This window comes from Rasamsonia byssochlamydoides (genome assembly GCF_041956645.1).
Source record: "Rasamsonia byssochlamydoides strain NRRL 3658 unplaced genomic scaffold VTN77scaffold_1, whole genome shotgun sequence".
Classification (NCBI taxonomy): domain Eukaryota; kingdom Fungi; phylum Ascomycota; class Eurotiomycetes; order Eurotiales; family Trichocomaceae; genus Rasamsonia; species Rasamsonia byssochlamydoides.
The window spans coordinates 345,501-373,003 of NW_027192384.1; the positions used below are offsets into that span (position 1 = coordinate 345,501).

General features: G+C 48.2%; 10 protein-coding genes across 10 annotated transcripts; 8 read left to right on the top strand and 2 right to left on the bottom strand.

Annotated features, from left to right (window-relative positions):
* Positions 1 to 1,177: 1,177 nt before the first annotated feature.
* VTN77DRAFT_119 (uncharacterized protein) lies at positions 1,178 to 1,682 on the top strand (the record flags this gene model as incomplete). The annotated part of the gene is made up of 2 exons (XM_069416893.1): positions 1,178 to 1,297; positions 1,350 to 1,682. 2 exons carry the CDS (start codon positions 1,178 to 1,180, stop codon positions 1,680 to 1,682), a joined length of 453 nt encoding a protein of 150 aa, XP_069282482.1.
* A 14-nt stretch (positions 1,683 to 1,696) lies between these two features.
* Positions 1,697 to 2,281, top strand: VTN77DRAFT_120 (uncharacterized protein; the record flags this gene model as incomplete). The annotated part of the gene is made up of 1 exon (XM_069416905.1): positions 1,697 to 2,281. One exon carries the CDS (start codon positions 1,697 to 1,699, stop codon positions 2,279 to 2,281), a length of 585 nt encoding a protein of 194 aa, XP_069282483.1.
* A 1,356-nt stretch (positions 2,282 to 3,637) lies between these two features.
* VTN77DRAFT_121 (uncharacterized protein) lies at positions 3,638 to 4,658 on the top strand (the record flags this gene model as incomplete). Its single annotated transcript, XM_069416916.1, has 2 exons — positions 3,638 to 3,850; positions 3,915 to 4,658. 2 exons carry the CDS (start codon positions 3,638 to 3,640, stop codon positions 4,656 to 4,658), a joined length of 957 nt encoding a protein of 318 aa, XP_069282484.1.
* A 5,121-nt stretch (positions 4,659 to 9,779) lies between these two features.
* On the bottom strand, positions 9,780 to 11,057 carry VTN77DRAFT_122 (uncharacterized protein; the record flags this gene model as incomplete). The annotated part of the gene is made up of 5 exons (XM_069416927.1): positions 9,780 to 9,788; positions 9,849 to 10,066; positions 10,122 to 10,484; positions 10,541 to 10,632; positions 10,693 to 11,057. 5 exons carry the CDS (start codon positions 11,055 to 11,057, stop codon positions 9,780 to 9,782), a joined length of 1,047 nt encoding a protein of 348 aa, XP_069282485.1.
* An 865-nt stretch (positions 11,058 to 11,922) lies between these two features.
* On the top strand, positions 11,923 to 12,647 carry VTN77DRAFT_123 (uncharacterized protein; the record flags this gene model as incomplete). The annotated part of the gene is made up of 4 exons (XM_069416938.1): positions 11,923 to 12,064; positions 12,131 to 12,174; positions 12,235 to 12,507; positions 12,594 to 12,647. 4 exons carry the CDS (start codon positions 11,923 to 11,925, stop codon positions 12,645 to 12,647), a joined length of 513 nt encoding a protein of 170 aa, XP_069282486.1.
* Positions 12,648 to 13,580: 933 nt separating this feature from the next.
* Positions 13,581 to 14,039, top strand: VTN77DRAFT_124 (uncharacterized protein; the record flags this gene model as incomplete). Its single annotated transcript, XM_069416949.1, has 2 exons — positions 13,581 to 13,814; positions 13,929 to 14,039. 2 exons carry the CDS (start codon positions 13,581 to 13,583, stop codon positions 14,037 to 14,039), a joined length of 345 nt encoding a protein of 114 aa, XP_069282487.1.
* Positions 14,040 to 17,531: 3,492 nt separating this feature from the next.
* VTN77DRAFT_125 (uncharacterized protein) lies at positions 17,532 to 18,171 on the top strand (the record flags this gene model as incomplete). Its single annotated transcript, XM_069416960.1, has 3 exons — positions 17,532 to 17,678; positions 17,777 to 17,828; positions 18,014 to 18,171. The coding sequence occupies 3 exons, from the start codon at positions 17,532 to 17,534 to the stop codon at positions 18,169 to 18,171; spliced, it is 357 nt and encodes a 118-aa protein (XP_069282488.1).
* Positions 18,172 to 18,421: 250 nt separating this feature from the next.
* On the top strand, positions 18,422 to 19,104 carry VTN77DRAFT_126 (uncharacterized protein; the record flags this gene model as incomplete). The annotated part of the gene is made up of 2 exons (XM_069416971.1): positions 18,422 to 18,951; positions 19,005 to 19,104. 2 exons carry the CDS (start codon positions 18,422 to 18,424, stop codon positions 19,102 to 19,104), a joined length of 630 nt encoding a protein of 209 aa, XP_069282489.1.
* Positions 19,105 to 21,624: 2,520 nt separating this feature from the next.
* Positions 21,625 to 23,458, top strand: VTN77DRAFT_127 (uncharacterized protein; the record flags this gene model as incomplete). Its single annotated transcript, XM_069416982.1, has 4 exons — positions 21,625 to 21,893; positions 21,958 to 22,006; positions 22,056 to 23,023; positions 23,131 to 23,458. 4 exons carry the CDS (start codon positions 21,625 to 21,627, stop codon positions 23,456 to 23,458), a joined length of 1,614 nt encoding a protein of 537 aa, XP_069282490.1.
* Positions 23,459 to 24,328: 870 nt separating this feature from the next.
* VTN77DRAFT_128 (uncharacterized protein) lies at positions 24,329 to 26,346 on the bottom strand (the record flags this gene model as incomplete). Its single annotated transcript, XM_069416993.1, has 7 exons — positions 24,329 to 24,498; positions 24,580 to 24,775; positions 24,845 to 24,923; positions 24,979 to 25,372; positions 25,461 to 25,791; positions 25,850 to 26,200; positions 26,251 to 26,346. The coding sequence occupies 7 exons, from the start codon at positions 26,344 to 26,346 to the stop codon at positions 24,329 to 24,331; spliced, it is 1,617 nt and encodes a 538-aa protein (XP_069282491.1).
* Between the last annotated feature and the right edge of the window lie 1,157 nt (positions 26,347 to 27,503).

Genomic DNA, 27,503 nt, shown 5'->3' on the forward strand with positions numbered 1-27,503 from the left:
AAACTTGTCGTCGAGGTCAATGAAGCGGAGGAAGTGGCGCATCGAAGGAAGCATGCTCTCGCCGATGTGGTATCTATGTCTGTCAGTGATATTCATTCCTGGCGTAGTTGAGACAGACCTGGGAAAGACATCGGCCTCCAGCAGCACCGTGTCGATGCCCTCGCGGGCCAGGGCAGCGGCGGCGTAGGAACCAGCTGGGCCACCGCCAACCACCAGCACTGTCGTCTCGGTTGGGATAGACATCTTGCTGAAGAAGCTTGGGAATGGTCAATGTAATTATGAAGTATAAATCAGCACGATAGCAGGAAGTGTTTCAAGGACAACTGATCAACAATGGAACTGACTGGTGATATCAACGGATTCTACATCTATTTTCAACAGTTATATACATCCTTCTATCCATGTATGTCCTTATCCATAAATCCGTATATAGAAACTCGGCATCGTCAGTTCCCCGGACACCGAGGACTGCTAACCCTAGTCACTGAATGATAGGCTGACGGCCCCAACATCGGACATCTCGGACCCCGGGGTTGTTGGGCAGGATTGCGCCGCAATGGTAGACATCCTCGACAGGCCTCTTTGTCTCTTGCTGTTTTACATCCTCATGAACAAAAGTAATTCCTCTTCGTCTTTTCTTCTGTTTCCATCCGAGAACAGTGTCGATAGAGGCTCAACAGACTACTTCACTCTGCATCTACGACAATGACAGACAGAAAGGAAATGTCAACAAGCGAGCTGGGCATTCCTTGTCCCTCACCGGTTCACCTCTCGAACGACTCATTCAACGTGCCCACGAATCTCGAATCGCAATCTCCATCTGAACTCAACATCGTCGAACCCGCTTCTCCCCCGTGGAGCGACCCAAAGGTCTTCCCCGAGGGTGGTGCAAAGGCATGGCTGACGGTGGCAGGCTCGTCCGCCTGTCTCTTCGTCTCGTTCGGCTGGGTCAACTGCGTGGGTGTCTTCCAGGATTATTACCAGGCGAATCAGCTCAGGGAATATACTGCGTCGGAGATTGCGTGGATTCCGTCTTTACAAAGTAGGACCATCATCATCATGACAAAAAGTTTACTGATGTGGACGGACAGTTTTCTTCATGATCTTCATGGGGTTGCTTGTCGGGAAAGTCTTTGACGACTACGGCCCTCGCCCTCTGCTCCTCGTCGGCACGTTCATGCACGTCTTTGGCCTGATGATGACGAGTCTGGCCAAGGAGTACTATCAGATCCTTCTGGCCCAGGCTGTTTGCTCGGCTATTGGCTCGTCCATGGTCTTCTACCCTTCCTTCACCTGTGTAGGTTCCCTCCACCTCATACATGTTTGCAGCTTGCTCACTGCTTGCTCAGGTATCGACTTGGTTCCTGGAGAAACGAGGCGCAGCCCTCGGCCTCGTCGTCGCAGGATCCTCCCTCGGCGGCGTCATCTTCCCCGTCATGCTCATCCATCTGATCCCGGAGGTCGGCTTTGGCTGGGCCATGCGTACCTGCGCGTTTCTGATTTTGGCGCTGCTCATCTTTGCCAATTTGACGGTGCGCGCTCGCACGGCCCCGGTGAAGCGTCCCTTCAGCCTGATGGCCTTTGTTCGGCCGCTTGGTGAACCGACTTTTGCGCTGTTGACGGCGGCTATTTTCTTCTTCTATTGTAACAACCCTACCCAATCAGGTATATATAGTTGCTGACGATAGCAGGGGGCATGTTCATTCCTCTCACCTTCATTGTCGTCGAGGCACGCGCCCACGGCATGTCGACGCGTCTTGCCAACTATCTCGTCCCGATTCTGAACGGAGCAAGGTACTGCCTCCAGCTGTACATACATAATGTTCTCTCGCTAACCTTGTCTACCAGTATCATCGGCCGAACCGTCCCCAACGCCCTGGCCGACAAACTCGGCCACTTCAACGTCATGATCGTCATGACCGGGTTTACAGCCATCCTCATTCTCGCCCTCTGGCTCCCCGCCACCAGCAACGCCGCAAACATCATCTTCGCCGCGCTATTCGGCATCGGCTCCGGTGCCGGAATCGGTCTGACACCCGCCCTCTGCGCGAAGATCTCGCCTTCGCTCTCAGAAATCGGGATTCGGACCGGCACGGCGTATTCGATTTCGGCTTTTGCGGCATTGACGGGCTCGCCGATTGGCGGGCAGCTCATTGCCCTCAGTCACGGCTCGTTCCGGAATGCGATTGTCTTTGGTGGTGTGGCGTGTGCGATTGGGACGGTGCTGTTTGCGGTTACGAGGGTGAGGATTGCTGGTGTGAGGATCGTGACGAAGATTTAGTGGATGAGAGGGATAAATGACAGCAAAGAGGAGGAGTCGTGTTAGAAGAGGAGAGGAGTGAAGATGGCTGCCTCAGTAATGAAACATCTCGACAACACCTAAGGCTGCTGCTAATGTTTGATGCTGACGATGGATTAATTTGATGATTGATGTGACTACTTGACTATACTGAACAGAATAGAGCATTTTGATAGACAGGGATTAATCTCGGTATCTACCACTCATGTTTGCCACACATACATATTTACAGTACATACATACATGTATGCACAGTGCACGGTCATCGATAAAATGATCCCGTCAATCTTGTAGCCACCCGTTCAACTAAATGCTTTATCATCCTAGTTCCACTAACGAAAACTCGATGATATGAGATTCTTGGAAACTGTACTACATTACAGTATTCGGTAGACAACTGCCTTGCCTTGCCTTCAAATTGCTTACGGTTACGTGATCCCACGTGTCGTATCACGTCAGCACTGAATCTTGTAACTACAGTACATCCATACAACAGTCTACTATAGTATGACATTTTTAGAAGCTTCCTGCAGGCAGTTGCGTGCAGGCGATGTAACGTGGCAGCCTCAGCCTCAGCCAGAAGAAGTAACTCGCAGGACTCTGACTTTGCCACCCTTGGCGACGCGTCAGGGCTTGCTTACATCAACCCATGTATCTCTTCGTTTAATCGTTAGGAACCATTAGGAATCAAGCGCATGTCAGGCTGAAAGCTGGTTGATTGATTGATTGATCGGAAACTCTTATCTATCTACAAGCAGATTCTGGCACAATAACGAACGAACCGGGTCCAGAGGCGATACGATCGGGATACAAGTCGGATTACTGTAAGTAATGTACTGGATTAAATTATTAAATGACTTCAGACTCGACTCCACTCCTACATGCTTGCTAGTTAGTTGGCGTGGCGTCGCGTGGCATGACGATTCTAGAACACGGGATAAGTGGCGTTAAGTTGATTTCCGACTGGAATCAAATCATTCGAGACGAGACGAGACGAAACGAACAGTCGGATTCCGACCTAAAGAATATCACCGATGGATGGAGCTAATTGAATAGTTAGTCTCCCGCTTCAGTTAGTGTTGATTTCGTTGCAGCCAGGCGATGATGATAATCACTCCCTCGGAGACTTGCGAGTCAGACGGGAGCCTAATAGAGTAAGCAGGCCACTGAAGCATCCAATTACTACGTCTAGTCACAGAATAATTCTTATCGGGCCAGTGTAGCTGGACAGAATCTTACTAGGAAGTGTATATGTAGCAAACACCCACATCGTATGACACTCACTTCAACAATCCATCCCGGCGTTTGGGCAAGTCATTCAAAACGCTGACTTGAAGAATGGCCTTCGACCCCATCCCCCTCAACCAGTGTGTCTGGAAGGAGTATCTTGCTGCCCAGGAGGCCAAGCTGCCCTCCCTGGCTGACGTAGAGGATGTATCAGACCGCGTGATCCGCATCATGGGCGGGAACCCTGGAGCGATGCAGCTGCAAGGGACGAATACCTATCTGGTCGGAACGGGGAAGTCTAGAATCCTGGTCGATACTGGTCAAGTAGGGTGTCCCCCTTTTATATGCAAGATACTGTCGTGGAGAATGTTCTATTGACCATCTCTAGGGCATCCCCATCTGGGCCGAGAACCTCATCAAACTCCTGGAGGAACGAGACCTAGACATCTCGCATGTCCTCCTCACGCACTGGCACGGTGACCACACTGGCGGTGTCCCCGATCTCGTCCGGTACAATCCGGCGCTCGCAGCGCGGATCTACAAAAACCGACCTGACAGGGGCCAACAGGCCATCGAGGACGGCGACGTGTTCCAATGCGAGGGCGCCACCCTCCGCGCGCTGTTCACCCCCGGCCACGCCGAAGACCACATGTGCTTTATCCTCGAGGAAGAGAACGCGCTGTTCACGGGCGACAATGTCCTTGGCCACGGGTACAGCGTCGCCGAGGACCTGGGCGCCTACGTGAAGAGCCTCGTCTACATGGAAGACCAGCACTGCGCCATCGGATATCCTGCCCACGGCGTCAAGATCGACAACCTGCCGCAGAAGATCAGGCAGTATATCCGCCACAAGAAGATGCGGGAACGACAGATCTACCTGGCGCTCGTTCGGCGGAAGGCGGACGTCAGCCGCAGCGGAGGAGGAAAAGGTAGCATGACGACGAGGGAACTCGTCGAAGCAGTCCACGGCGCCGTGCCGGACGACCTCTTCGAAATGGCCCTCGAGCCCTTCACGACTGAGGTCTTGTGGAAATTGGCCGAGGACCGCAAGGTGGGCTTTCAGATGGATGGCGGGAGTCGTCGATGGTTTCTGAATGAGCGGACGTGGGAGACAGAGAAGACGAGATTGTGAGAGTTGCTTTATAAGGAAACTATTCGATTGCATGTTGTTACGTTTACTCCTCCTACATATTGGGAATTGGCGCTGGCTTTTTTTTTTTGGTTGTTGAACTCTCAGAATGAGATTCTATTCGGTGTTCATGTTGGATATGCACATACATTTTAGCAGATTCTACACTCTACAGCTAAATAAATACCTCCTAGCGACAGACCAGTACTGGGTCGATCGAACTTTTTATGAAAGAAAATGTGGGCTACTTATATGCAAAATATAACCACCATCTTATCTTCATTTCTACGCTTACCAAGGTAGGTAGTGTAATATCATTTGAAAATCACATCTCTTTAATTGACGGAAACCGATCAGTCTGTCAATTACGTACAATGGAACAGTGGAGCTTATATAAATCGTAGGTACGTCCAGCATTGCTGAAAGACAACCCAGCACACCTTGTAGACGTCACTGTACCGTGTCCATTCTCTGGATTGTCGTCCAAGTTGGATACGGTCTTGGAGATTGAAATACAGTAAGGCCTTAGTGATGCATCACCATCACCATATTATATTGTAAAAACTTCGACTTCCGTTTTGCTCACTATCACGTTGTTGTAAAAACAAATTCATGAAATCTGCACACCGCCATCTGCAATGGAGATGAGAGACCGAGGCAAGCGGCTGGCCATCATCAAGGCATTTTATCAGAAAGGGAACTATCAATCTTGGTGATATAGGAGAATATGTGGCCGCTTTGATTTTCCTCTTCGCTTTCGACAAGGCCCAAGAAGAGCGGTTACCTGGACCGATCCGGTTCTCCGCCTTCCTCTCCTCCCTCCTTTCGAGTGCTACATCCAACCAGCTTCAAAGCTGTATGGAGGACGACGACAACGTGAACCCTCTCTGGACCGACGGGTATGTCTTTTTCAACCATTTCGAACGGTTCGATGAGGACCCCGATGAGGACAGCCTGCGACGAGCATACCGTCGTGGTACAGCAGTCATCTGCCCATTCAGCTACAAGGAATGTGATCTGATTATTCCGGTCGCTTTACCGGAGGACGACAGCTTGAGTTACTTCGTTGTGCAGGTGAAAAGCCGTGAGGATGGTAGTGGTTTGACGGGCTGAAGCAGACGCTGCGCTGAAGTCGGCTGCACAGCTTCTACCAAAGACGGCAGGACACGTGTCGATGATGATGTCCCTTCGTTGTAGACAGGAGCAGAATAACATTGAACTGACATATCCAAAGATGTACTCTGAACAGCAGCCTAACAGGGCAGCCAGAAGGGTTGCGAGCAGGTCTGTCCCGCAACCACAGTATGACTGGAACGAGGAGCCAAGAAGGATCTTGCTGCTAGTCCTGCTGCTAGCTACTGGAATCGACCTCGACCTCTATCCAGGGATTGGGTTCAGTAGTAACCCCGGGGACGAATACGAATCGAAGCTAATTGTCGATGTTCTGAGGCGGCTCCTCCACTGCACGGGAGAGGTCATGACTGATAGGAAAACGGCCTATCATGACAGTTTCTCGGAGTATCGGAAAGGGAAGAAAACGAAGCTCGACGTCAGATGAGAGGCGGATCGAATTGTGTGATTTTTATATGCACTACAGTACTATCCCTAAACTATAAAACATCGTTTTCCGTTTGTAGGCACTGTCCCGTGGCTATAAAAAGCAACACTATATATACGTAAGTATATCACACCAAATTCACAAAATCGGCCTAGCCCCTATTTGTAAGACATGTGTAAATTAGTAGAGGCGATGTAAATGTGCTATTGTCAATGGATATGTATTGGTAAGGGAGACAAATATTATTTTTACTAGGATATAGAAAGAACTAAGATCCGCGTATAGGAAGCCGCTCGGATACGAAGCCGCTCACCCCACCATAATGCCTCCCATATGAAAAAAATGAAGTTATCCGCAGCATTATTCAATATGCCTGCCATTCGGTAGTAAGTTTATCTATACCAGCCTGTACAGCAGCCTCAGCGGCTTTTTTAGCTTCTAATTCGGGCTCCCTAGCCTTCTGCCATTCATCTAATGCCTTTGACTCCTCTAGAGCCTTCTTGATCTCAATGATATTGGCAAACTTGGTATTTGGATCAAGTCGAACCTTCTTCTTTGCCTTCTGAATACGGAAGGCCTGTAGTTGAGAATTCTGCTTCATAATAGTTGATTCCTGCCTTGCCTGTTCCATATGAAGCTCACTAATAGCCTTCCCTGCTTTAGTAAGAATTGTATGTGCCAGTCTGTCTACAGTATTATCATATTAAAGAAGTTGAATGGCATCATATATATGCTGCAGATTCCATAGAGTTGTAAGAAGAAGTTTAGGTGTCAAAGAATGCTGTCTCATGGTTTTTGGTATAGTAGGAGGCTGTTAAGATAGGGCCTTTAAATGGATTAAATTGCATTAAACCAGCTGCTTTCTACTTACTTTATAGTATGGTCCAACTCAATTGCAATATCCCAGATAAGGCTATAGCATTTGCTCTCCCATTTCTTACATCTTTGTAATTGATAGCAGATGACCAAGAGAATCTAGCTCAATTATCTATTCAGCTAATAGTTTCTCTTGGCCTGGTATTAATTGCTGATCATATTTATGAGAAAGGTGTTGCTCTTGGGAGCCTCATCTTTGATTACGGAGGGTAGAAAAAGGGACGCCGTATGCCTTGGAAGCCGCTTGTAATGAACTAATTTTGCCAGAATCAAGATTAGTAAGTGCTGTATAATCTCTTTCTTTTCTAGGCATTTTGAACGTAGTATGGTTAAGTAGGCGCGTTGTTTATAGAAAGTGGGAGATTTTGACGCGGTGAGCGGCTTCATATCCGAGCGGCTTCCTATACGCGGATCTTATAGCAAGGAATATAGGCAGGGAGCCCACCTAGAAAGTAGATAATAAATATATACGGAGGTGGGCGCCAAAAGTAGTTGCACACGCTAACGGACGCTCGTAATTTTGGTGTTTCGCCTGGTACCTGCCTCCCTGCCTATTTCACTATAGCAACCTAGGTATCTTCGAGACTCTCCTATTCTTGCCTACCTGCCTACCTACCTACCTAGGTGACTTTTGAAGCTATTCGTAATAAGTATTCTACCTATTTTTCTATGAAATGCGACGTACTAATGATAGGAGAGTTCTTAGGGCCTGCCTGCCTACCTGCCTACCTGCCTACCTGCCTGCCTCGCTTCCTCGAATCAATATGGCTCATTATCCTGTCTCTATTCGCTCCCAAACACTGGCTCTTGTAGCGATTGCAAAGATGCCTGTTGATACTGTGGCATCTATTACTGGCATCCCAGGACGATCTATTTATTACCTCATAAAGCGAGCTAAGGATCGTGGATTTGACCCAGACACTAATCCACGGATTCTACCAGAATATGTGGAAGATAGCCCTCGTCCAGGCCGGCCAAAGCAAATATCTCAAGAAACGGAGCAAGTCATACTGGATTCTGTTACTAAGGATTAAGCCGGCCGTGAGAAATCAGCCGAATATTTGGCCTATGAAGCTGGTATTTCTCATACCTCTGCCTTGCGAATTTTGAAGCGTTGTGGATTAAGTTTTGTTAAACCAAGCTGGAAGCCTGGCCTAACTGATGTTGTAAAGAAGCAGAGATATCAGTTTTGCAAAGCCTATGAACACTGGACCTTAGAGGACTGGAAAAATGTGATATAGATAGATGAGACTTCTGTTATTCTTGGGCATCAACATGGAGCAACTAGAGTATGGCAAACACCTGGAGATGTCTCTGATCTAACCTGTATACGTCGCCGTTGGAAGGGAGCCTCAGAGTTCATGTTTTGGGGATGTTATTCATATGATAAGAAAGGTCCCTGTTATATATGGGCTCTGGAGACAAATCAGGCCTGGAAGAAGGCTGAGAAAGAGCTTGAGATTATAAATCAAGAACGTGAAGCCAAATATACGGAGGAATAGAACCTTACTATAGGCTTTTCTCGTATGGGGCTTTATAATCCTAGTGGCCCAAAACCACAGTAGAAATTTACTGAGAAAACTGGCAAGCTTATATAAAAATAAAAGGGGGGTATTAATTGGTATCAATATCAAAAGGTAATATTATTTTCTATATATATATAATGACTATACTAACTATTCTTATAGGAGGTATTAGTTCTAAAGCTCATCCCCTTTGCAAAGGAGTATATGAGAGATCGACCTAATACAATAATTATGGAGGATAATACACCTGCCTATGCATACCATGTACAAGGCCCAGTATATAGCTTCTGCAGCATCTAATGCCTCTTATGGCCTGGTAACTCTCCAGACCTTAATATGATTGAGCCCTGCTAGATGTGGATGAAGAAATGGACTACCCTTCATAGTGCACCTGCTGATAAGAAGACTGCTAAAGCTGCTTGGCTTCAGGCCTGGGAAGAGCTACCACAAGAGCAGATCCAACAGAGGATTGAACGGATTATGCATCATATTTAAGAGGTTTGCCTAGAGGGTGGAAACGAGTATAAAGAAGGTTATACGGGTCAGAATTCTCGTAGTTATAAGGGGAGACGGATCGAGTGAGTGCTCTCGAGGCGGAAGATCTGGCTTGACATCGAGGAAGAAATCAAGGAAGGAGAGACTTTTGGAGATACCTAGGTTACCATAGTGAAATAGGCAGGGAGGGAGGTACCAGGCGAAACATCAAAATTACGAGCGTCCGTTAGCGTGTGCAACTACTTCTGGCGCCCACCTCCGTATATTTATGCTATTAGCAAGGGATACTCGTCAGTACAGAGGACAAAAATATTATTAGGGGGTAATAATAGCAAGAACGATAGCATGGAATATAGATAGGGAGCCTGCCTAAGAAGTAGATCATAAATGCTACCTAATATAGTGAAGAGAATATTATAGGAATGATCAAAGTAGGAAGCCTACCTAGGAAGAAGATGATAAAACTACTATATATAATAGGCTAGGCCTGGGGGGCCAAGAGTTCCAGGTATAGAATAGGTATTTTTCCCTTCAAAGTTCAAACCAGTCGAGCGACGCGGGACCTGTAAGGCTTGTCCGTAGTATATACAAAAAAGTCAATTAAGCTTACCTACAGTAAAAAGTAGATGCCGAGTGGCTATACTCTCTACATACATGTAATCATAAAACTCAAAACTCCTGACTCCCAACTCCCTAAATGCTAAATGCCAGGAGATCCAAAATACCCCCCTATCATACAGCCAACACAACACCTTCTCTAGCATCGTTTCGTGGTCTGCCTTCCGTCACTCCCTCGTGATTCCACGGCCACTCTGGCGGCAGTGTCTCACCGCGCCAGACCCATTGCTTTTCTAGATCTTGGTCCGTCATGTTGCAGTAGCCGTAGGTTTGGCAATAGCAGATGCGAGGATCCAGGCAGTGCTGGGATGGTTTTCCGAATATCACTTCAACAAACCCTAACTTTAGCCACGGCTCTTTGATTATTGGCAACGGAAGCAGGAATAAGCTTACTATGCCATGAGTACTCCATAATCCTTCCACTGGTGCCATCAGGCAACGTCGTGTTCAGCAGCCACTGGCGATAGCGAACATAGTCCTCCCTCGGTCGTTCCAGGATCTTCTCCCGCGACAGCGCAAACTGGCTGCAGCAGGGAATCCCCACTTTCTCCGGCACCTCGACGCTAGGGAAGAGTTCCATGAACCGGTCTGGAAACTCCATCGCAGTCGGATGCATGGGATCGTCAGGTCTCTCGCGTAGGTACCGCGCAGGTTCCAGCTCAGTTGGACACCCCCACATCCATGCGCAGCGGAGATTGACGTAGCCGGCAGACTTGACGAAGTCGAGTTGGAGATCTTCGATGGAGATGACGCCGTCTGGTGACTGTCAGTGGCTTTCTGGAAGGTGGACGGGATAATAAGGATAAATGTACCGTAAAGTGGATTGTCGTTATGCCACTGATATCGCTTGTCGTGCATGAAGATGGTGACTTCGGGCAAATTCCAATACCGGTCGATCATGAAGCTGTTTGATCAATCTCAGTAAATGTTACACTTGGAAGAAAAAAGATAGAGAATATCTGACGTGAGATATGCCATCGCCTCATGGCCTTTGTTCTGTGGCACGGTCAAGGCAGCCCAAGAATCGTCAACACGGTATATGTTCGCGCGCCAGTCACTCAGGTACTCGCTGACCCATGACATGTCGCTGTCATGGGTTGCTGCAAAGACCAGCTCCTTGTCTGCAGCTGGTCGGTCGTCATGGTACAAGAGGAAGCCCTCGCGGTATCTGTTGCGTGCGAGCTGATAGATGATGACTGTCAGAGCGAGTCCAAGTGCAAGATAGGCTAAGAGCCGACAGTGGTCGCGTCTCTTGGACCGAAAGACATCGTGCCAGTTCGGTGGGAGTCGATCGCACGTATGCAGTTGAGGCAAGTTGCGCCACGTCATGTGTCCATGAGTTGGAGTAAACTCAGAAATACTGTCGTTGAGTTCAATCAAGCTATGAACTAGATGATACCTGGAAAGCCTTAGGCGGGAGAAGCGCGCTGATAACGAAGAGATCGACTAAACAGTGTGACTAAATAAAAGGAATGTTACAGAATATCTGACAGTAACCATGAAACAGGTGAATATTTGGTCAGCCTCGGAGAAGAGGTGAAGCAGAGCCGACACTTGCAACGAGTTCAGAACTGTCACATCTGAACAGGACTCGAGTGTCGTCCCTTGTAAAAGCAACATCCTTAATCTGGTCACTTGGTGTTTATATTTGGAAGCAAAGCGGGGTGTGTGAAAGAAAAAGGATAAAGAAAGGAATAGATCCCCCGCAGCCAATGGACCACATATCAGCGAGGACAGTAACCCTGTCCTTTATCACGTCCCTAAAGACGAGCTTTCCCCTTGATGGAAATCAATTTCCCCATCGGGATCACGCCATGGTTTCCCTAAGCGCCGCTAACGATTACGCGATCCTCATTGCAAGACTGAGGAAATATGACAGACTCAGCGCGTCTCCCCTGGCAATGCATTAGACGGTCAAATTAGTCGGAGAGCACGAGCTGGCGAATCGAGTCTACTGGCGCTACCAGCAATCAAGCGACTGGTGGAAGATAACAGCCACAGTGCTGTGCCGGCTGCCAGATGCAAACTGCTCATCATGCTTTTTACCAGCTTGCATATAGGCATTTGCTTGCCTACGGCTTCATCAGTCTCTACATTATGCGCTTTTTGAATGAATTCTCCCTTATACTTGAACACATGCTCTCCCTCAACACTTCTACTCATCACCTAACCTCTTCTTCACCCAGGCTCAGCCATGCCGTGGACTACATGGATTGTTTGGACGGTCCTGAACTATATTGTGGTGACATTTGGTCAATTCGACACATGTTCGCAGGGTCTGAGCGCCACCCATTGCTTTCCAGACGTGACGGGCACTGGTTCAGGGACTTTCTGCTGTGAGCTGCCTTTCTGTTTTATTTGATTTTACATATATTTCTTAATTGATTCTAACAGGGTTATAGGCCTCGGACAAAATAACGCATTCCCAAAATGCGAGGTCGTCCAGGTTGGAGCGAATACAACCTCGCCGTCTATCCTCCAGATTCATCACTCTGCGGGTTGACAGGCTCGACGATTTGCCCCGGCAGCAGTGTCTGCTGCCTCAAAAGGGCTATATGCGGTGCTCGTTCCAGTTTCCGCAGAGTCACGTCGCGGAAGATTATGCGTCGGGGTCCTCTTTGCCTCCCTCATCGACGTCCTTGAGCAGTACGCAATCTCCCAAAACAGTCACTGTCACTGTTCGAGGGACCACAGCTACAACCACTACAACGACATCGACGAGTTCAAGCGCGTCAACCTCGACTTCGACTGCAACTTCAAGCTCAACGTCAGCGCCAAAGTCAGGTGGAGGATCGGGACTCTCCAAGGGCTTAAGTGCAGGTGTAGGTATTGCAGCTGCAGCAGTCGTTATTCTCACTACCGTAGTCGCCTAGTTCGCCTTTCAAAAGTGCTAGAGCGGTCGTCAAACACCATCTTTAGATGGAGACTACAAACCATATTATTATCGTGACTCTTCTGCATATTCCAAGTCGACGCAGAAATATCCAAGCGACTTCACTACTATATACTCCGGTTTTATTGCAGATATCAGACCTAATCTTTCTTTGTGACCAGTGGAGTATCCGGAGGAGGTCAATAATTTCGCCATCTTCAATCGTGTCAGGAAGACACAGAATGCTGAACAGCGAACCCAGCATCTATCAACCCAGGACAAGTTCTGTCATTTCTGAGCTCAGTCATAGGCCCAGTGGGTCATCTGCAAACCCACTGGATCCCCCTTCTCAAACATAATGAGTGGAACGAGCATGTTCAGCAACTGGTCAGCCCTGATCATTGGCAATGCTGAACGCGCCATTCACTCCCATCATCCCAGGGTCAGTCTTCCTATACCAATAATCGGTTGAGACTAGCTTTGTTACTTAGGTCTTCTTCAACTTGTGAACAAGGTAAACGAATGGTTCGTCTCTGTCTTTAAGGAAGACAGGTACATCATCGACCGGAGTATATCATCGCTAAAGGTCCGGATTTCGCAATACAACCTCAGAGCCCTATGCTACCAACAACAAAAAATGAAGTTTCTGGTGAGATCCACCGGGTTAACATTTTTGAACTGAAAGAGAAGAAGATCGCTGGAGAACCCTGTGGAAATCGCAGGTGTCACCTAGAAGAACCTGATGATGGATTACCGAGAGATCGAGCTAGAGGACGTATCCAGATCCTCAGAATATTTTCTTGCTGGCCTATTCATGTACGTATCAGTTACGCGACTTCATCCCGATACCTGCGCCTGAGGAAATATCCAGCGAAGAGCTACTGCAAATGCTTTCTTCCTATAGTGGAACTGGCTGCTGCGTATGTCATATGAGTATGCTAGTAGAGTGTCTAGTGGCACAACTTCTATGTCGCATTTCAATGACGAAAAGAACATCGTATGAGGGGCACTCGGCCCATTTTTTCCAGATTCTAACTGACCGGTATGGGCTGTCTGGGGCACCATCATCGAAGTGTCTGGTTTCATTCACAATTCAGAGCTCGGAGGCTTGGTCTCCTCCACGCCAAGCCTTTCGGGAGGACCTGCATGCGGAAGGTGATGACATACCGCCACCTGAAGAAACTGTGGATGGAGGATCAAATGTCTTGACCGATGTGAGTCTGATACCTTTCTACTACATTGAAGCATACAGATTCAACGTGAGGTAGAGGCAGAGCTCCGACAGTATGCGGAATATTTGATCACTTCGCCAAACAACAATTCTACAGGCGGAGCAACCCTCCGCGACAGGGCCGAGCCAGGCATCCCAGGTTGATAATCCAATCGTCAGAGCAGAGAACTCCCTAGCTGTCATTGGCGCCATCACACCCTATTGCTAACACTTTGCTATAGCTGATGACTGTCTGGTTCTGTTTCATGTTCAGATGAGACCACATCAGAGGAACCCGAGCACTGGCTTGGAGCTTGACAGTGAGTTCTTGGACCTTGTTCTCTCCCCAAGCACCAGACAGACAGTCCCCAAAACCTGCCAATAGAACCTGCCACATAGATCATTATTGCTCACCCATGAACTGCCCATAGCATGCAAGACATATTTGCATCCTTATCGTGTCGCTCCCATCAATTGAGTAATGAGAACGAGATCAAATATCATGGCATTCCTTTTCAGTTCGATTCTGCAACAAGTTAGTTTCCACCTCCGCCGAGGTCCACAGAGTTTCATCATCATCTTGCATCTTCGTAATTTCCCCGCCTTCGTTCCCTGCCTTTTTCTTCAGCATTAGAAATGAATGCCCTGTACTGCAGAAGCCCTCGCTTCAGGTGCGCAGTGCATGGTCGCTAAGCCGCACTACTTGGCGCTGACTAAGCCACATTGCGGCCTGAGGCCATCGGCTCATTACATTATCCCCGGGGGAATGTGGCCGACTACAGTAACCTTCTGTTTATTACTGGGCCATGAAGATGCTCCAGGAGAGCCGTGATCAGTCCTACAATACCAGAGTTGTACTATAATTTTTTTAAAGCAAAGAAAAGAAAAGAAAAACCTCTTCCTTACTGTCTTTATTAATCGTGATAGGTGAATTCACCACAAAGCTTCTAATTAATTATATTCAACAAGTCCTGCAAGAAACCATCACATATATATTCCTATAATAGGAACAAAAAGCCCTGGGGTATTCTCAAATAATCAAGTTAAGATATAGCAGAGGGAAAACCAAGCTCCCCCTTTTTTCAATGGTCCATTTATGTAACTTGGCTCTATGTAGATAGATACCTAGAATATAAAATAAAAATAAAATTCCATAGAATAGAAGCAGGACGACAAACTCTTCTTGAATAATAAAGAAGCAGCACAGGAGAAGCTAGCATCTTCTTCATCTTCATGGACATGCACACTTTTCCCCCAATAATCGGAAATGATAGGAAAAAAAAAGGTTTACCAACCAGAAGGGTTCCATTCGCCCGAGTGTATATATAGTACAGTATTACTCTATATGGAGTAGTAGTACTCTATATAATATATACTGAATATGCTGCCATCAATCTGCAAGAACTGCATTTTCTTTCCCTCTCTTAGACAGATGGATAATCTAGCAAGAGTAGAGGACAGATAACAAACACATGATTACAATATAGTGAGTAGAGTGAGTGACGCTCTTGAGGCTGTACATACACTACAACAGCTATCCTGACTCCACTAGCAGAAAAGGTACTGTATGCTTGCATCATTACAATTACAGAATTGGGAAACTCACGAATTCCTGACGAAAAAGAAAGAAAAAAAAAGAGAGAGAGAGAGAGAGATGAACTGAACTGAACGCCGCCAGGGTATAGATATATATACTCTGTACTGTTCTTTCCAAGGCATACTCCGTACAGTGCTTGCGGTGTTTCTTCACTTGCTACCAGCATGCCACTCGCGGACGGTGAAACGTTGGCTAGAAGAAACATGGAAGATACACATAGAATGTACTCCGTACTGTATAGTTACATACGAGGGGAGAAGAAAAAGGCCCTTGCAGTTTCGACTCTTTCTTTTCTGGGTTCTCGAATGTTAATATCAGCATCTGATCTCCACCAAACAAACCCCGATCGTGAAGGGACTGCCCGTCGTGGATCGTGAACAATCACTCAGGAGTCAGGCCATGAGGTATACTGCATTCTGTATTGTTGACTTTTTCATTGCTTGTCCTACTACTTGCCCTTTAATAATATGTCTATCAACCTGCCCAGCTCCAACCACAATAGTCAGGCGCTTTTTGACTCATTGTTGATTGCTCGACCGCCAGCTCGACTGTTGAAGCCATCCTCCGTCGTGGGAGTCATGGAGTACATACATATGCAGGTATACTTCGTCTCTGTCGTCTGCTGAAAATCTTCTGACGGTGAAGACAAAAATGAAATGCAAATCAGAAGTCAACAGATTTGACCTTGCGTGCTTGTTGATAGATATATCACAATCATATTTACTCTGTAAAGCTTTTGCCCTTCAAAAAAAAAAAAGCAAGGCAAGGCACAAGGCTGTGTACAGAGTATATGGAGTAAAGCCTGCAGTCTGTAGGATTCTGGAGTAAGCTGGTGGAGTCATAGGAACGAGGGTTAGCCCGTAAAGCAAAGTGGGCGATACTGATCTGATTATCGTAGGCGATATCAGGTATTTTCATGGCATGAAAGAAACGACTGTACTCCGTATACAGAGTAGGAAGTCTGTGCAAGTCAATTACTACGGCAGATTCTCACATCTGCAGTCTCGATGTAATTGGCAGATGCCAGGAAAGGGGAAATGCGGACGGAGTGTCGGCAGTGGCACGCTGATATCGGCTTGGCAGAACAAACTCTACCCCATATTCCCGTACTCCGTACTCTGTACCGAGGATGGTGGTTCTTCACTAGTTATCCATGTTGTTCAGTCGTTGACTCCTTCATAATAATTCGAAAGTCCAGACTGAGAAACGGTGATCAACCGACGTCCATAGACTCATGGCGCTACCCCTGATGATCGATACCGGGTCCTCGAAGCACAGCGATCATCCTATCCCACCTCGTTTAGGGAGTCTGCAATGCAGGCTGCCAAGGAAGATGATCACGAAATAGGGCTTCCAATGGAAAAGAGATGCCAGATCGGCTTGCAATTTGCATATTGAGATCTCTCTTCAAGACTGCTTGCTCCATAGTAGATAGCAGGTTGACTGCATGCTGAACCGCTGGTGACTCGTGATGATGAATCGAATTAGGCAGCGCTTGCTCCTTCCATTTACAGGTTTACGTCGGCATCACTTTTGTCCGAACCAATCTCCTTGGGCCATGGCGTCTCGTGCACGCTTGATAATAGCTCTGCCAATCTGCGTCGAAATTGCCAGACTCCGTACAGCTGCATACTTGCATGCTTGCAGCCAAATCCCAAAAATAGTCATGTTTGATGCTCCTTTATCAATTCTCGGCTGCTTCTGGAAGGTAGCGACGGTTAAAAGGAGACGAGGATGTGCTAGGGAAACAATAGATTGCGCCAAGTGTGGTCGCTTGTCGAAGAGAAGCGCCGTTAACTCGTCAAGAGCGATGGTTAATGCGTTTAATTCGAGGATTGACGGTTAAGCTATGACTTATTTAACCTAAGTTGTGCCCAAAATGGCTTCTACGGGGTACTTATCCAGAGTCTCCTTAATTACCAAGGTAATATTGATTGAAGGACCAGGCGTTTGGTGGATGGTCCTGAACGTGGTGAATTATTATGGTGAGGGTGCCACAACAAGCCACAGGGTGATGGCATCAGTACTTTCCAGGTAATTACGGAGTAGGAGTACATGCGAGTCTTAACAGTAGTTGGGCTGTTTGTTTCACTAGCACCTTCCTCGAGCGAAGACAGGTGCAGCATGGCCACGATCTGGGCAGGAGCATCCCGGACCACCATTGGAGTAGGGAAGGTGGGGCAACCCCTGACTAACGCAGTGAAACAGGGGAAATGGGCCAGGAACGTCGCTGTGGCTGACCACGGCCCACCGCAATTTGTGGTCAGCAAGGTATTGTACAATCTTGATGAAATGAGGACAGAGTAAATTCAAGACTGATTTGAGGGATTCCTATGCCGGACTGAAGATGACAGCCTTGGGAAAAGTAGATGGACGGGCTACAACGTCTCTATGAGCCTGCCCAAGCTACAGAGCAGACACGTAGGTACTCCGTACTGCGTACCGACGGAGTAATGGGGCGAGTTGCACGGGCAATCAGAGGCTAGCACTATTGCATAACGGGGCACACTAGGACAACTGTAGCATCCCGAGCGGCAATTGCTGACCACTGGCCAACACGCCGTCCGACGTGTTATCAACCAGACCAATCCTGCTGGTACCTGCAGTGGGCATCGGCCTATGGGGGCACGGTAGCATCGGGGGGAGGGCCTCTGCGCACAGCCGGTGGCTGTTAGACGCTGTTAGACTTCACCCCGGCTCCCTTAGGGCGGGCTGCAGCGGGGGCCTTGCTTTTGGCCCATCCCTGACGCGATCCCCAGCTTAATCTCCCAGCCCATACAAAGGGCCCCCAGCACCCCGTCACTCCCCTCTGTTTCTTCTTCTCTCATCAAGTTCAGTTCAGACTTCGTCGTTCTGCTTGCAGTCCAACTCTTGACTTCGGTCACCCACGCTCTTTTTCACAAAACCAACTACTCACGCTCCCTTCAGCAACCTACCTTTTTATCACCACACATCTTCTCTTCGACGACCCTAGACGGTTTAGTTTTCTTTTGAACCTTTTCTAAACAGTCAAAATGCGTTTCTCCATTGCTTCCATTGCCCTCCTGGCCGGCCTTGCCGTTGCTTCTCCTGTGGAGACCATCTACACCACCGAGGACGTGACCATCACCTCCTGCGCTCCCACCGTGACCAACTGCCCGGCTCGCAGCCACAGCGCCACTGCTGTTCCTTCCTCCCCGGCTGCCGTCACCACCGCCCCGGCTGCTGCTGCTACCACTGCTGCTGGCGCTGCCGCTAGCTCCCCGGCTGGTGCTGCTGCCGCCAGCGCTGCTCCCTCTGGCAGCTCTCCTGTCGCTCCCGCTCCGGCTGTCAGCTCTGCCCCGGCTGCCGTCAGCAGCGCCGTTGCTCCTTACCCGATCTCGGCTGCTCCTAGCGTGTCGGTCCTGACCCTGACCACCTGCGTTCCTACTGTGACCTACTCCACCATCACTCTGTCGGGCGCTGCTGCTCCCACTGGTGTTGCTGCTGTTGCTGGTGGTTCCAGCCCGACCGGTGTTGCTCCGGGCTCTCCTGCCGGCACTGGCGTCAGCCCTAAGGGCACCAGGTGAGTTGACTTTTGTCGAGAATTCGTGATGTTCTCTTGCTAACTGTTTCTAGCACTGCTGTCGCTCCTCTCTTCACCGGTGCTGCCAGCTCCGTCAGCGGCTCCATGGTCCTTGCTGGTGCTGCCGCCGCCGCTGCCGTCCTCTTCGCTTAAATGCATACGTAACGAATGTGATACCCCCCTGCTTGAGGTGAACGTCCGATCCTTGCAGGACCTGTTACGGTATTAGTCAATTTGGTGTTTTAGCGAAGGTGCGGGATGTGGAGTTGCGGAGATCCTTCGGTGCTATGACTGGGATTGATTCTCCATTTTGGGCTTCAGGATGGAGTACGCCGCCATGTCAAGGAAGTTTGTGTGTGTACTGTGGAGTTGATCTCCTGGTGATAGTCTGAAGCATTTTCGTCGACTGATACGTTTCTTCTTGCCAGTTTCTTTTCGGAATGTACAGTTGTTCATTTTTGACCAGTGTAAATTAATTTTTGCTCTTACTATTGCTTTCAGATGTGATGGACGAGTGATCACCATCACATGGTGCAGTAATTCATTCTGACTTATCTTTATCGCCAGCATTCACTGACTACTCCGTAAATTGGTAAATTTGGGCCGCTGTGGGGACCACTCGATGCCGGTACCACAATTTAAATTAATGAAGAGCCCCACTCGTAATTTGCGAGAATATGGAGGGAATCGTTTCCAGTTTTCCGTTTCAACTGAATGCACCGCATAATCTGAGTGATTCCTGGAGGCATTATCATCGGTGACGTTATGCTCTTCCTTTGTTTTTTTCCACTGTCTTTTTCGATTTTCCTTTGAGAGCGTCAACTCGTACGGAGTACTCAGTGAATAATGGACATTGTTCCATATCCCTGAGGGCATTCAATAACAATTAGAGATATATATAATCCTGGGACTAACTAACCACACAATCAATAAGAAAAAAAATTAATACTCGGTAGAATGACAATAATTAATGAAGAATTCATTGAATTGCATTTTATTATTAGAACATTGTTCCCTTCACCCGCTAAATAAATATTATTTGCGCTCTTTCAAGCCAAAAAAAAAAACGTCTCTTTGTCATTGTCATTGTATGTACGGAGTACTCCGTACTGTAGTGGTTGGGTAGCGAGACTCCATCCCCACAAAAAAAAAAGAACATTATATATTTATTTTTGACTCTCCTCCCCCGCAAAAAACGTAATGTCCCAGACCACCCCGTCATCTATTTACGCCGTACTCAGTAGTTCCACTCATTTGCTAATTGCCATGTGCAACTCAATGAAGTCGCCCAACTTAAAATAGTCGAATCAATTAACTATGCGGAATGTAAGGAGTACGGAGCACTCCGAGGAATGCTATACCTGTCCACTTCCCCATATACGGATTACCACACGTGGATGAGATGCGTGCATGCGGGGGGATAAGCTCTTTTCCCACGCCACATGCTGCATGCCACATACCAGTGGACAGACAGACAGTCCACGTCTGCATGCCCCTCACAATTGCTTTTTTTTCTTTAACAAAAAAAAAAGATAATAAAGTCTACTCTCATGGAAGCATTTGTTGAGATGGAAGGGTTAGAGGTACCAAGGTAGGTACTTAGGTAACTACAGATCATATAATAAATATTTAACTTAGTTCGAGTCGTTTGGGTTTTTTTTTCCCCCTTTCCTTGACAATTCGTCTCATTTCTCATCTCGTTAGTTATGCTTATATAGGTAGCTACCTAGGTATCTTGGTAGGTAGTTATAGAAACACAGCATTATCAAGCATTCTTACGGATATAGAGTAATATACTTCGGATATCATCCAGATGCTCCAAGGATGACAGTGGCATAGCTGCAACTCGCAACTGCAATTGCCATCAATCAGTCAGTCCATCTGGCCCACCCACCGTCCTATCGATGATTCTATCCCCACAACTTGACTGCTGATCATCCCCTCTCTAGGTCTGGCGTCCCACAAAATTAGATACCTAGCACATACGACGTGCGTACGGAGTTCCTAAGTAGGTTACTCGTCTCTATTAGTGGCCTGGGCAAGTCGACTAATCGATTGATTAGATGATTTAGATCAACTAGGGTTTCGGAAAAAGTCTCACGCGCATGAACCAGTTGGAGACACCCAGAACGGGTTTGTTTGTTTATTCCTCTGTTTCGTTTTGTCGTCAGTATCCAATCCAATCATATCCTATCCTATTGATTGAGTGGTGTAATGAGAATTTAAGATCTAGTACTCCGCACAGAGGAGTGGTCGTGATCATCAGCACTGTTGGTTGGATGATGAATACTCCCCTGGTCTATATACCTACCTTGTAAGTACTATCATTACAATTGGCGTAGTCTACCTAGGTACATACCTAGGTAGAAATTTAATTCTCTTTTAGGTTCCTTCCTCATGCGCGTAAAGCTACTTTTCCGGCCGGGGATCCGGGGTATACGCAAGCAACTGGATGGCAGACCACTGCAATACTCCGTACTCCGTAGTGCTATGAAATAATTCCGTGTCGTGTCAAGCGAATATAAATCACCAGGCAGTCCTGATGCATCTCTCATAGCTGTGCTTGTACTGTCCAGTACATAGTTCATCTCTTGTGTCTAGGAATTCCTCTTCAGTACGGAGTCTTTACCTATGAAGACCAGGTCCAGCGGTCTCTTCTTCCTGCTGGCTGGCATGGCCACAGCCAGCTCCAGCTTCAACTGCAGCATTTCCACAATCAAGAGCTTCTTGCCCACCAATGCAACGGTCTTCTACGCAGACCACTACGCCGCGAACGCGACCTTCTCCCCTCCCGCGGCCCTCAATACCGGATCCTACCCCACAGCAGGCTCCTACCCTCTCCCGCGAGCTGGCTGCATAGCTCAAGGCAATGTGTCGCTTCCCGGCAATACGCAGTATAGCTTTGGGATTGTGTTGCCGGATGACTGGAATGGGCGATTCCTGTATTATCCTGTCTAACAGAAACGATAAAAAAAAAGTTGTTGTTTTTTGCTAACTGCGTTGCAGAGCGGTTGGGAATGGAGCATTCGCCGGATCGATCAGCTGGAGCTCGCTGGTAAGCTGGCTGAAATCTTCGCTTCGTCTGACTGCTTCTGACCAGCCAGATTGACGGCATGTGGTACGGCTTCGCAGTCGTCTCGACCGACACCGGCCACGAAGCAAACGGGCTCAGCGCTGCCTGGGCGTATCAAAACCCTGCCGCGCTCGCCAACTGGGGGTATCGAGCTCTGCACGACACAGTCGTCAAAGGCAAGGCAATCACCACAGGCTACTACGGCAAGGACATCGCGTACAGCTACTACCGCGGCTGCTCCTGCGGCGGCAAGCAAGGCCTCAAGGAGATCGAGCTGTATCCGGACGAGTTTGATGGCGTCGTCGTCGGCGCTCCCGCCTGGTGGACGTCGCATCTGCAGCTGTGGAACATGATCGTCGGGATATGGAATATGCCCGTCAATGCGTCGCACTACCTGCCGGACTCGGCGTTCGATCTGCTGTCTGCCGAAGTGTTGAGGCAGTGCGATCCGCAGGACGGCGTCGTCGACAATATCATCCAGGATCCGCTGGGATGCCAGTTCCGGCCTGAGACGCTTCTCTGCTCAAGCAACACAGCAAATACATCCGCCTGCCTGACACCCGACCAGATCGCGACAGTCAACAAACTGCACCGCGACTGGGTCGAGGCCAACTCCACATTCATCTTCCCGCATTACCTCCTCGGCAGCGAATGGGGATGGGGAGGCTCGGGGGGCCTAGTCACATCACCCAGCCCGCTAGGCACAGAATACGTGCAATACATGATGAACCTAGGACCTGACTGGGTCTGGCAGGACTGGAACCCCGAGCTCATCGTGCTGTCGGACCAGATCAATCCCGGAAATGCCACCGCAGATGACTTTGATCTCGAGCCGTTCTATCGCCAGGGTGGGAAGGTTATCCACTACCATGGCATGTCTGATGCGTCGATCGCTACGGGATCGAGTATCTATTTCTATGAGCAGGTGGTGAAAGCGTTGCAGCCGAGGGGGATCGATCTGAATGATTTTTATCGGTTCTTTTTGATTCCGGGGATGGGGTGAGTATAGCTCCTTCTCAGAATTATTCTTCTTCTTCGATCAAACCTTCCCCCCCCCCTTTTTCTTCCGGCAATCTGCAACTTGCACCTGACGAACCCTTCTCCAGCCACTGCACCGGCACAACCCCCTCCATGAACGCCCCCTGGTACATCGCCGGCGACGGGCAATCCTCGACCCTCGGCAACGGCGCCAACACCATTCACGGCGTCCCCGGCTTCAACGACACCCGCCACGACGTGCTCCTGGCGGTGATGGCGTGGGTCGAAAACGGCACTGCGCCGGACGCCCTCATCGCGACGAAGTACGTGAACGATACCACGCCAGAGCAGGTCCTGCGGCAGCGGCCGCTGTGCGTGTATCCGCAGAGGGCAGTGTATACGGGCCGGGGGGATGTTGATCAGCCTGAGAATTGGGTGTGTCGGTCGCTGTACTAGCTGTCTGTGTGTCGATATGAGAGATGATATATGGGTGATGGACATGGACATATATATGTGTGTATATATGCAGGGAATATGGTAGGGAATATAGTACCAAGTATATTATACCTAATAAATAAGCCTGTGAAATAGGATAGCTGGGTTAAAAAAGCACTCAGTACAAAAGGCATTATTATATATAGCAATAATACATTCTACCAGGTCAATCGAATAACAGAACGACATGATCTCCTAGTGGTAAATTGGTGATGTGGTATGCAGTACTTTTTCTTTTTCTTTTTCTTTTTCTTTTTGTAATGAAAAGAAAACAATCTATCTCGCCTACATAGCATCTAACTCACTAAATGTGCCAAATTGCTTATCATTGCCTTTTTTTTTTAATCAAATAAGAACTACATCAGCGATACTAGCAATCAAAGTCATCCAAATTAGACACAGCCCTCAAAAATTGACTATCTATCCAACGATTATTTTCAGCAGATCAAGGAAGATGGATCTTCTAATGGACCTGATAGGCAATTTTTTTATACCTACATATAGGCTGATTCTCGGCATCTTTCAGGGAGGTGAGACTTTTCTTTAGTCTTAGAGTCCTCAGGTAATATGGTAAAGAAAGCCTCATGATGCTGAGGAAAACTGGTCTAGTCGTGCAAGTCAGATACTAGCTACTACTACTGTATTCTACTATAGCATCAGGGTGGCGGTATCCCTATCTATATCTATCTCTGCAAATGTTTGTTCAAGTTAGATAGTTTCTAGTCAGAAAAAAAAAGTTATCGTCTTCATTGTTTGTGGTTTGCATTGATTTATCATGATCTAGTCATTTAAATTCATTCGTGCATCAGAACCGTATCGTATCGAATCAAATCAAACCTTCTCCTCATGAACAGGAGATGCCATCCCCGCCTCAGCATCCTTCTCTGAGATGCCCGCGCCAGACCCATCATCCGGCAGCTTCTCGTCGACAGCATCGCCCCTCCGGGCAATCTCGTCGTCCATGCGGATGTACTCTTCCGGTCGGGTGAGTTGTGTTGCGGCTAAAAACAACGACAAACGACTATTAGCAAATGACGTATATATAGGTTGATAGATAAGGGATGAATGGTGCAGGGGCATACTCTTATTCCAAGCAACGACAATCCCAGGCCTACTCTCAAAGAAGCGATCGATATCTTCCAGCGTGCGGTTCGCCGTCTCCGGGTAGAAAAAGTACGTGATGGGGATGAAGCTGAAACAGATGCAGGCCCAGATGACCCAGAAGCGCCAGCCGAGGTTGGCGATGCCTGGGGGGGTGACTTGGACGACCATGTAGTTCTGATGACAGAATCGAGAGTGAGTAAGTAAATGTATATGTGTGGGTTGAATGGCGTTGAGTGATCGTACCATGATCCAATTTGTTGCCATGGCCAAGGAGGCACCTTTTGTGCGCATCTCCAGCGCGTTGATCTCAGTCGGGTAGAGCCTGTTGTAGTTGATGAGAGATGTTTTTTACTACTCTTTCTTTTATGGCTACTTACCACGGCACACCAAGCACCCCCATTCCAAAACTCGCAAAAAACACAAAGAAAAACGACACCGCGACAATACCCAATTTGTACGGGTCGCCGCGCCCAGTGTCAGAAATGGCGAGCGCAATGGCAATGACCACCCAGCAGGTACAACATGCTGCTGCAGACGACATCATCACCTTGCGCCGGCCGTAGCGCTCGATGATGAAGTAGGCCAGACACGAGAAGAACAGGTAGTCGACCGAGCCGGCGGCGGCGAGGATGCGCGAGAGTAGCTCGTCGATGTGCAGGGCGTTGATGAAGACGTACGACATGTAGTAGCTGGTGATGTTGATTCCGGAGATCTGGTTCATTGCCTGCATCCATGCTCCGAGGATCATTCGTCGGAGGACTCCGGCGGGGCCTGTAGATGTTAGAAAGGACGACAAGATAGAAAAAGTGATGTAAAGAAGATTCAGATCTTTCTGTTCAACAGAAAACGACCGACTCACCCCTTCCTGTCACCAACTGCCACCACGTATACGTAGCCATGTGCTCGCGGTCCAGAATATCCTTGATGATATTGAACTGCGACTTGACAGACGGGGAGTCGACTGTGGCGCCGTCCCCCTGCAGCGCGGCAATCACCTCGCGCGCCTCGTCGTATTTGCCCTTGCGGATGAGCAGACGAGGCGAGTCAGGCAGGAACGGACACAGCAGGTAGATGAGCAGGGTGAAGAAGATCTGGAACGCCAGGGGGAATCGCCACGCGACGCTGCCAGGCGCGAAAGAGAAGCCCAGCGTTAGCCAGTTGGAGATGGAGAATCCGGTGATACAGTTGGCCTGGAGTCAGTCAGTCAATAATTACTTAGCCATGCAGATGTATAGAAGTCGACTGCACCATCTGTATAATGACGAGCTTCCCCCGACTCCTCATCTTGCTCGTCTCCGCCTGCCATACCCCCGCCGTAGCCGTGTTCATGCCCGTCCCCAGCCCGGCAACAACTCGGCCCACCATCATCTGCGCGACACTGTACGACGTGGCCTGGATGATGGCGCCGAGGGCGATGACGGAGCTGCCGACGATGATCTGTCTCGGCCGGCCGAAGAAGTCGCCCGTCCAGACGGTCGACATGGCGCCGACGAAGCAGCCCAGGTTGTAGACGGAGGTCATGGTGGCCTGCATGTTGTCGGAGGGGTAGCCCATTGTGCGGAGGAAGTTCTCTCCGATGATGACGTTGCCGAAGACGCCCTATATTCGTCAGAAGAACACATGTGCGACAAGAGTGAGAGTGATCATACCTGATCGTAGCCATAGAAGACCAGGACGGTGGACGCAGCAATGGAGATCCACACGGTGAGCGCATCACCAGAACCACCCCAGTATTTCCTCCCCATGATGAGGATTAGCGTGATGCACTACAAAGAAGTGAAATGAGATTCCGCGAGCGATAATTCCAACAGATATGGTCTGTCTCCGTAAGTATGCAGAGCAATTGAAAAGAACGGAGAGAGGCAGGCCTAGATTCCATGCGCGATTACTCCGTATATATAGTTGACGATCGATGTTTCCCATGGTCAAGAATCACGACTCTCCCCGCCTTTCCCCCGGACCCATCATGGAGTACGGAGCTCCGTCCGGGGCCCCATTGGAGATGCCCCTCATACCCCGGTTGGAACTTGGTGGAGGTGGAGTATAGTGGACACTGGAGTATGGAGTGGACTGTACAGTGACAGACACTGCCCACGCGAGATTCGGAGAGGTAGTGCGGAGAAAACCGACTTCGCTAGTTGATTAGCCCGAGCAAGATCGTCAGGTAGACAGACAATCAGATGAATCATGATAAATCATCCCTGTCCAGCGTTGAGTCAAAATGAATAAGGCAAGCAAGCCGAGAACAGACAGACCGGAATGAACCGTTGGAATGGTTGGAATAATGCAGGACAGGACAACGGTATCGGACAACCCCCGAGATGATCTCGTGTTGGTTAACCGTTAACGTCTAAGACGTTTAACTGTCGAGTCTATTCCTCAAAGCAGCAGGTCTGCCGAGAGATCATCATCCCCATCCCACCGGCTAAATTTTGTACAGTACAAGCCTAGCTAGGTAGTTGGGCATACAGAGGAGGTACCTAGTTCGTGACCTATTGGAAAAATGGTTTCCCAGTAATAATCCATCCAGTGGAAGGAAAGAAAGAAATCATTTCTGCCAAGAATCACATCACATGCCTCTTAGGCACGGGACACGGATAGGTAGGTAGTAGCTTCTCACTTCTATCTATACCATACAGGACCACCAGGGTTTTTAGAAACTGTTGATCAATGGTTTATGAACTGTTTATTAACATTTGAAAAAAAAATATAATAAACAAATAAAAAATAAAAAAATAAAAAAAATAAAAAAATAAAAAAAATAAAAAAAATAAAAAAATAAAAAAAATAAAAAAATAAAAAAAATAAAAAAAATAAAAAAAATAAAAAAAAATAAAAAAATAAAAAAAATAAAAAAAATAAAAAAAATAAAAAAAATAAAAAAAATAAAAAAAATAAAAAA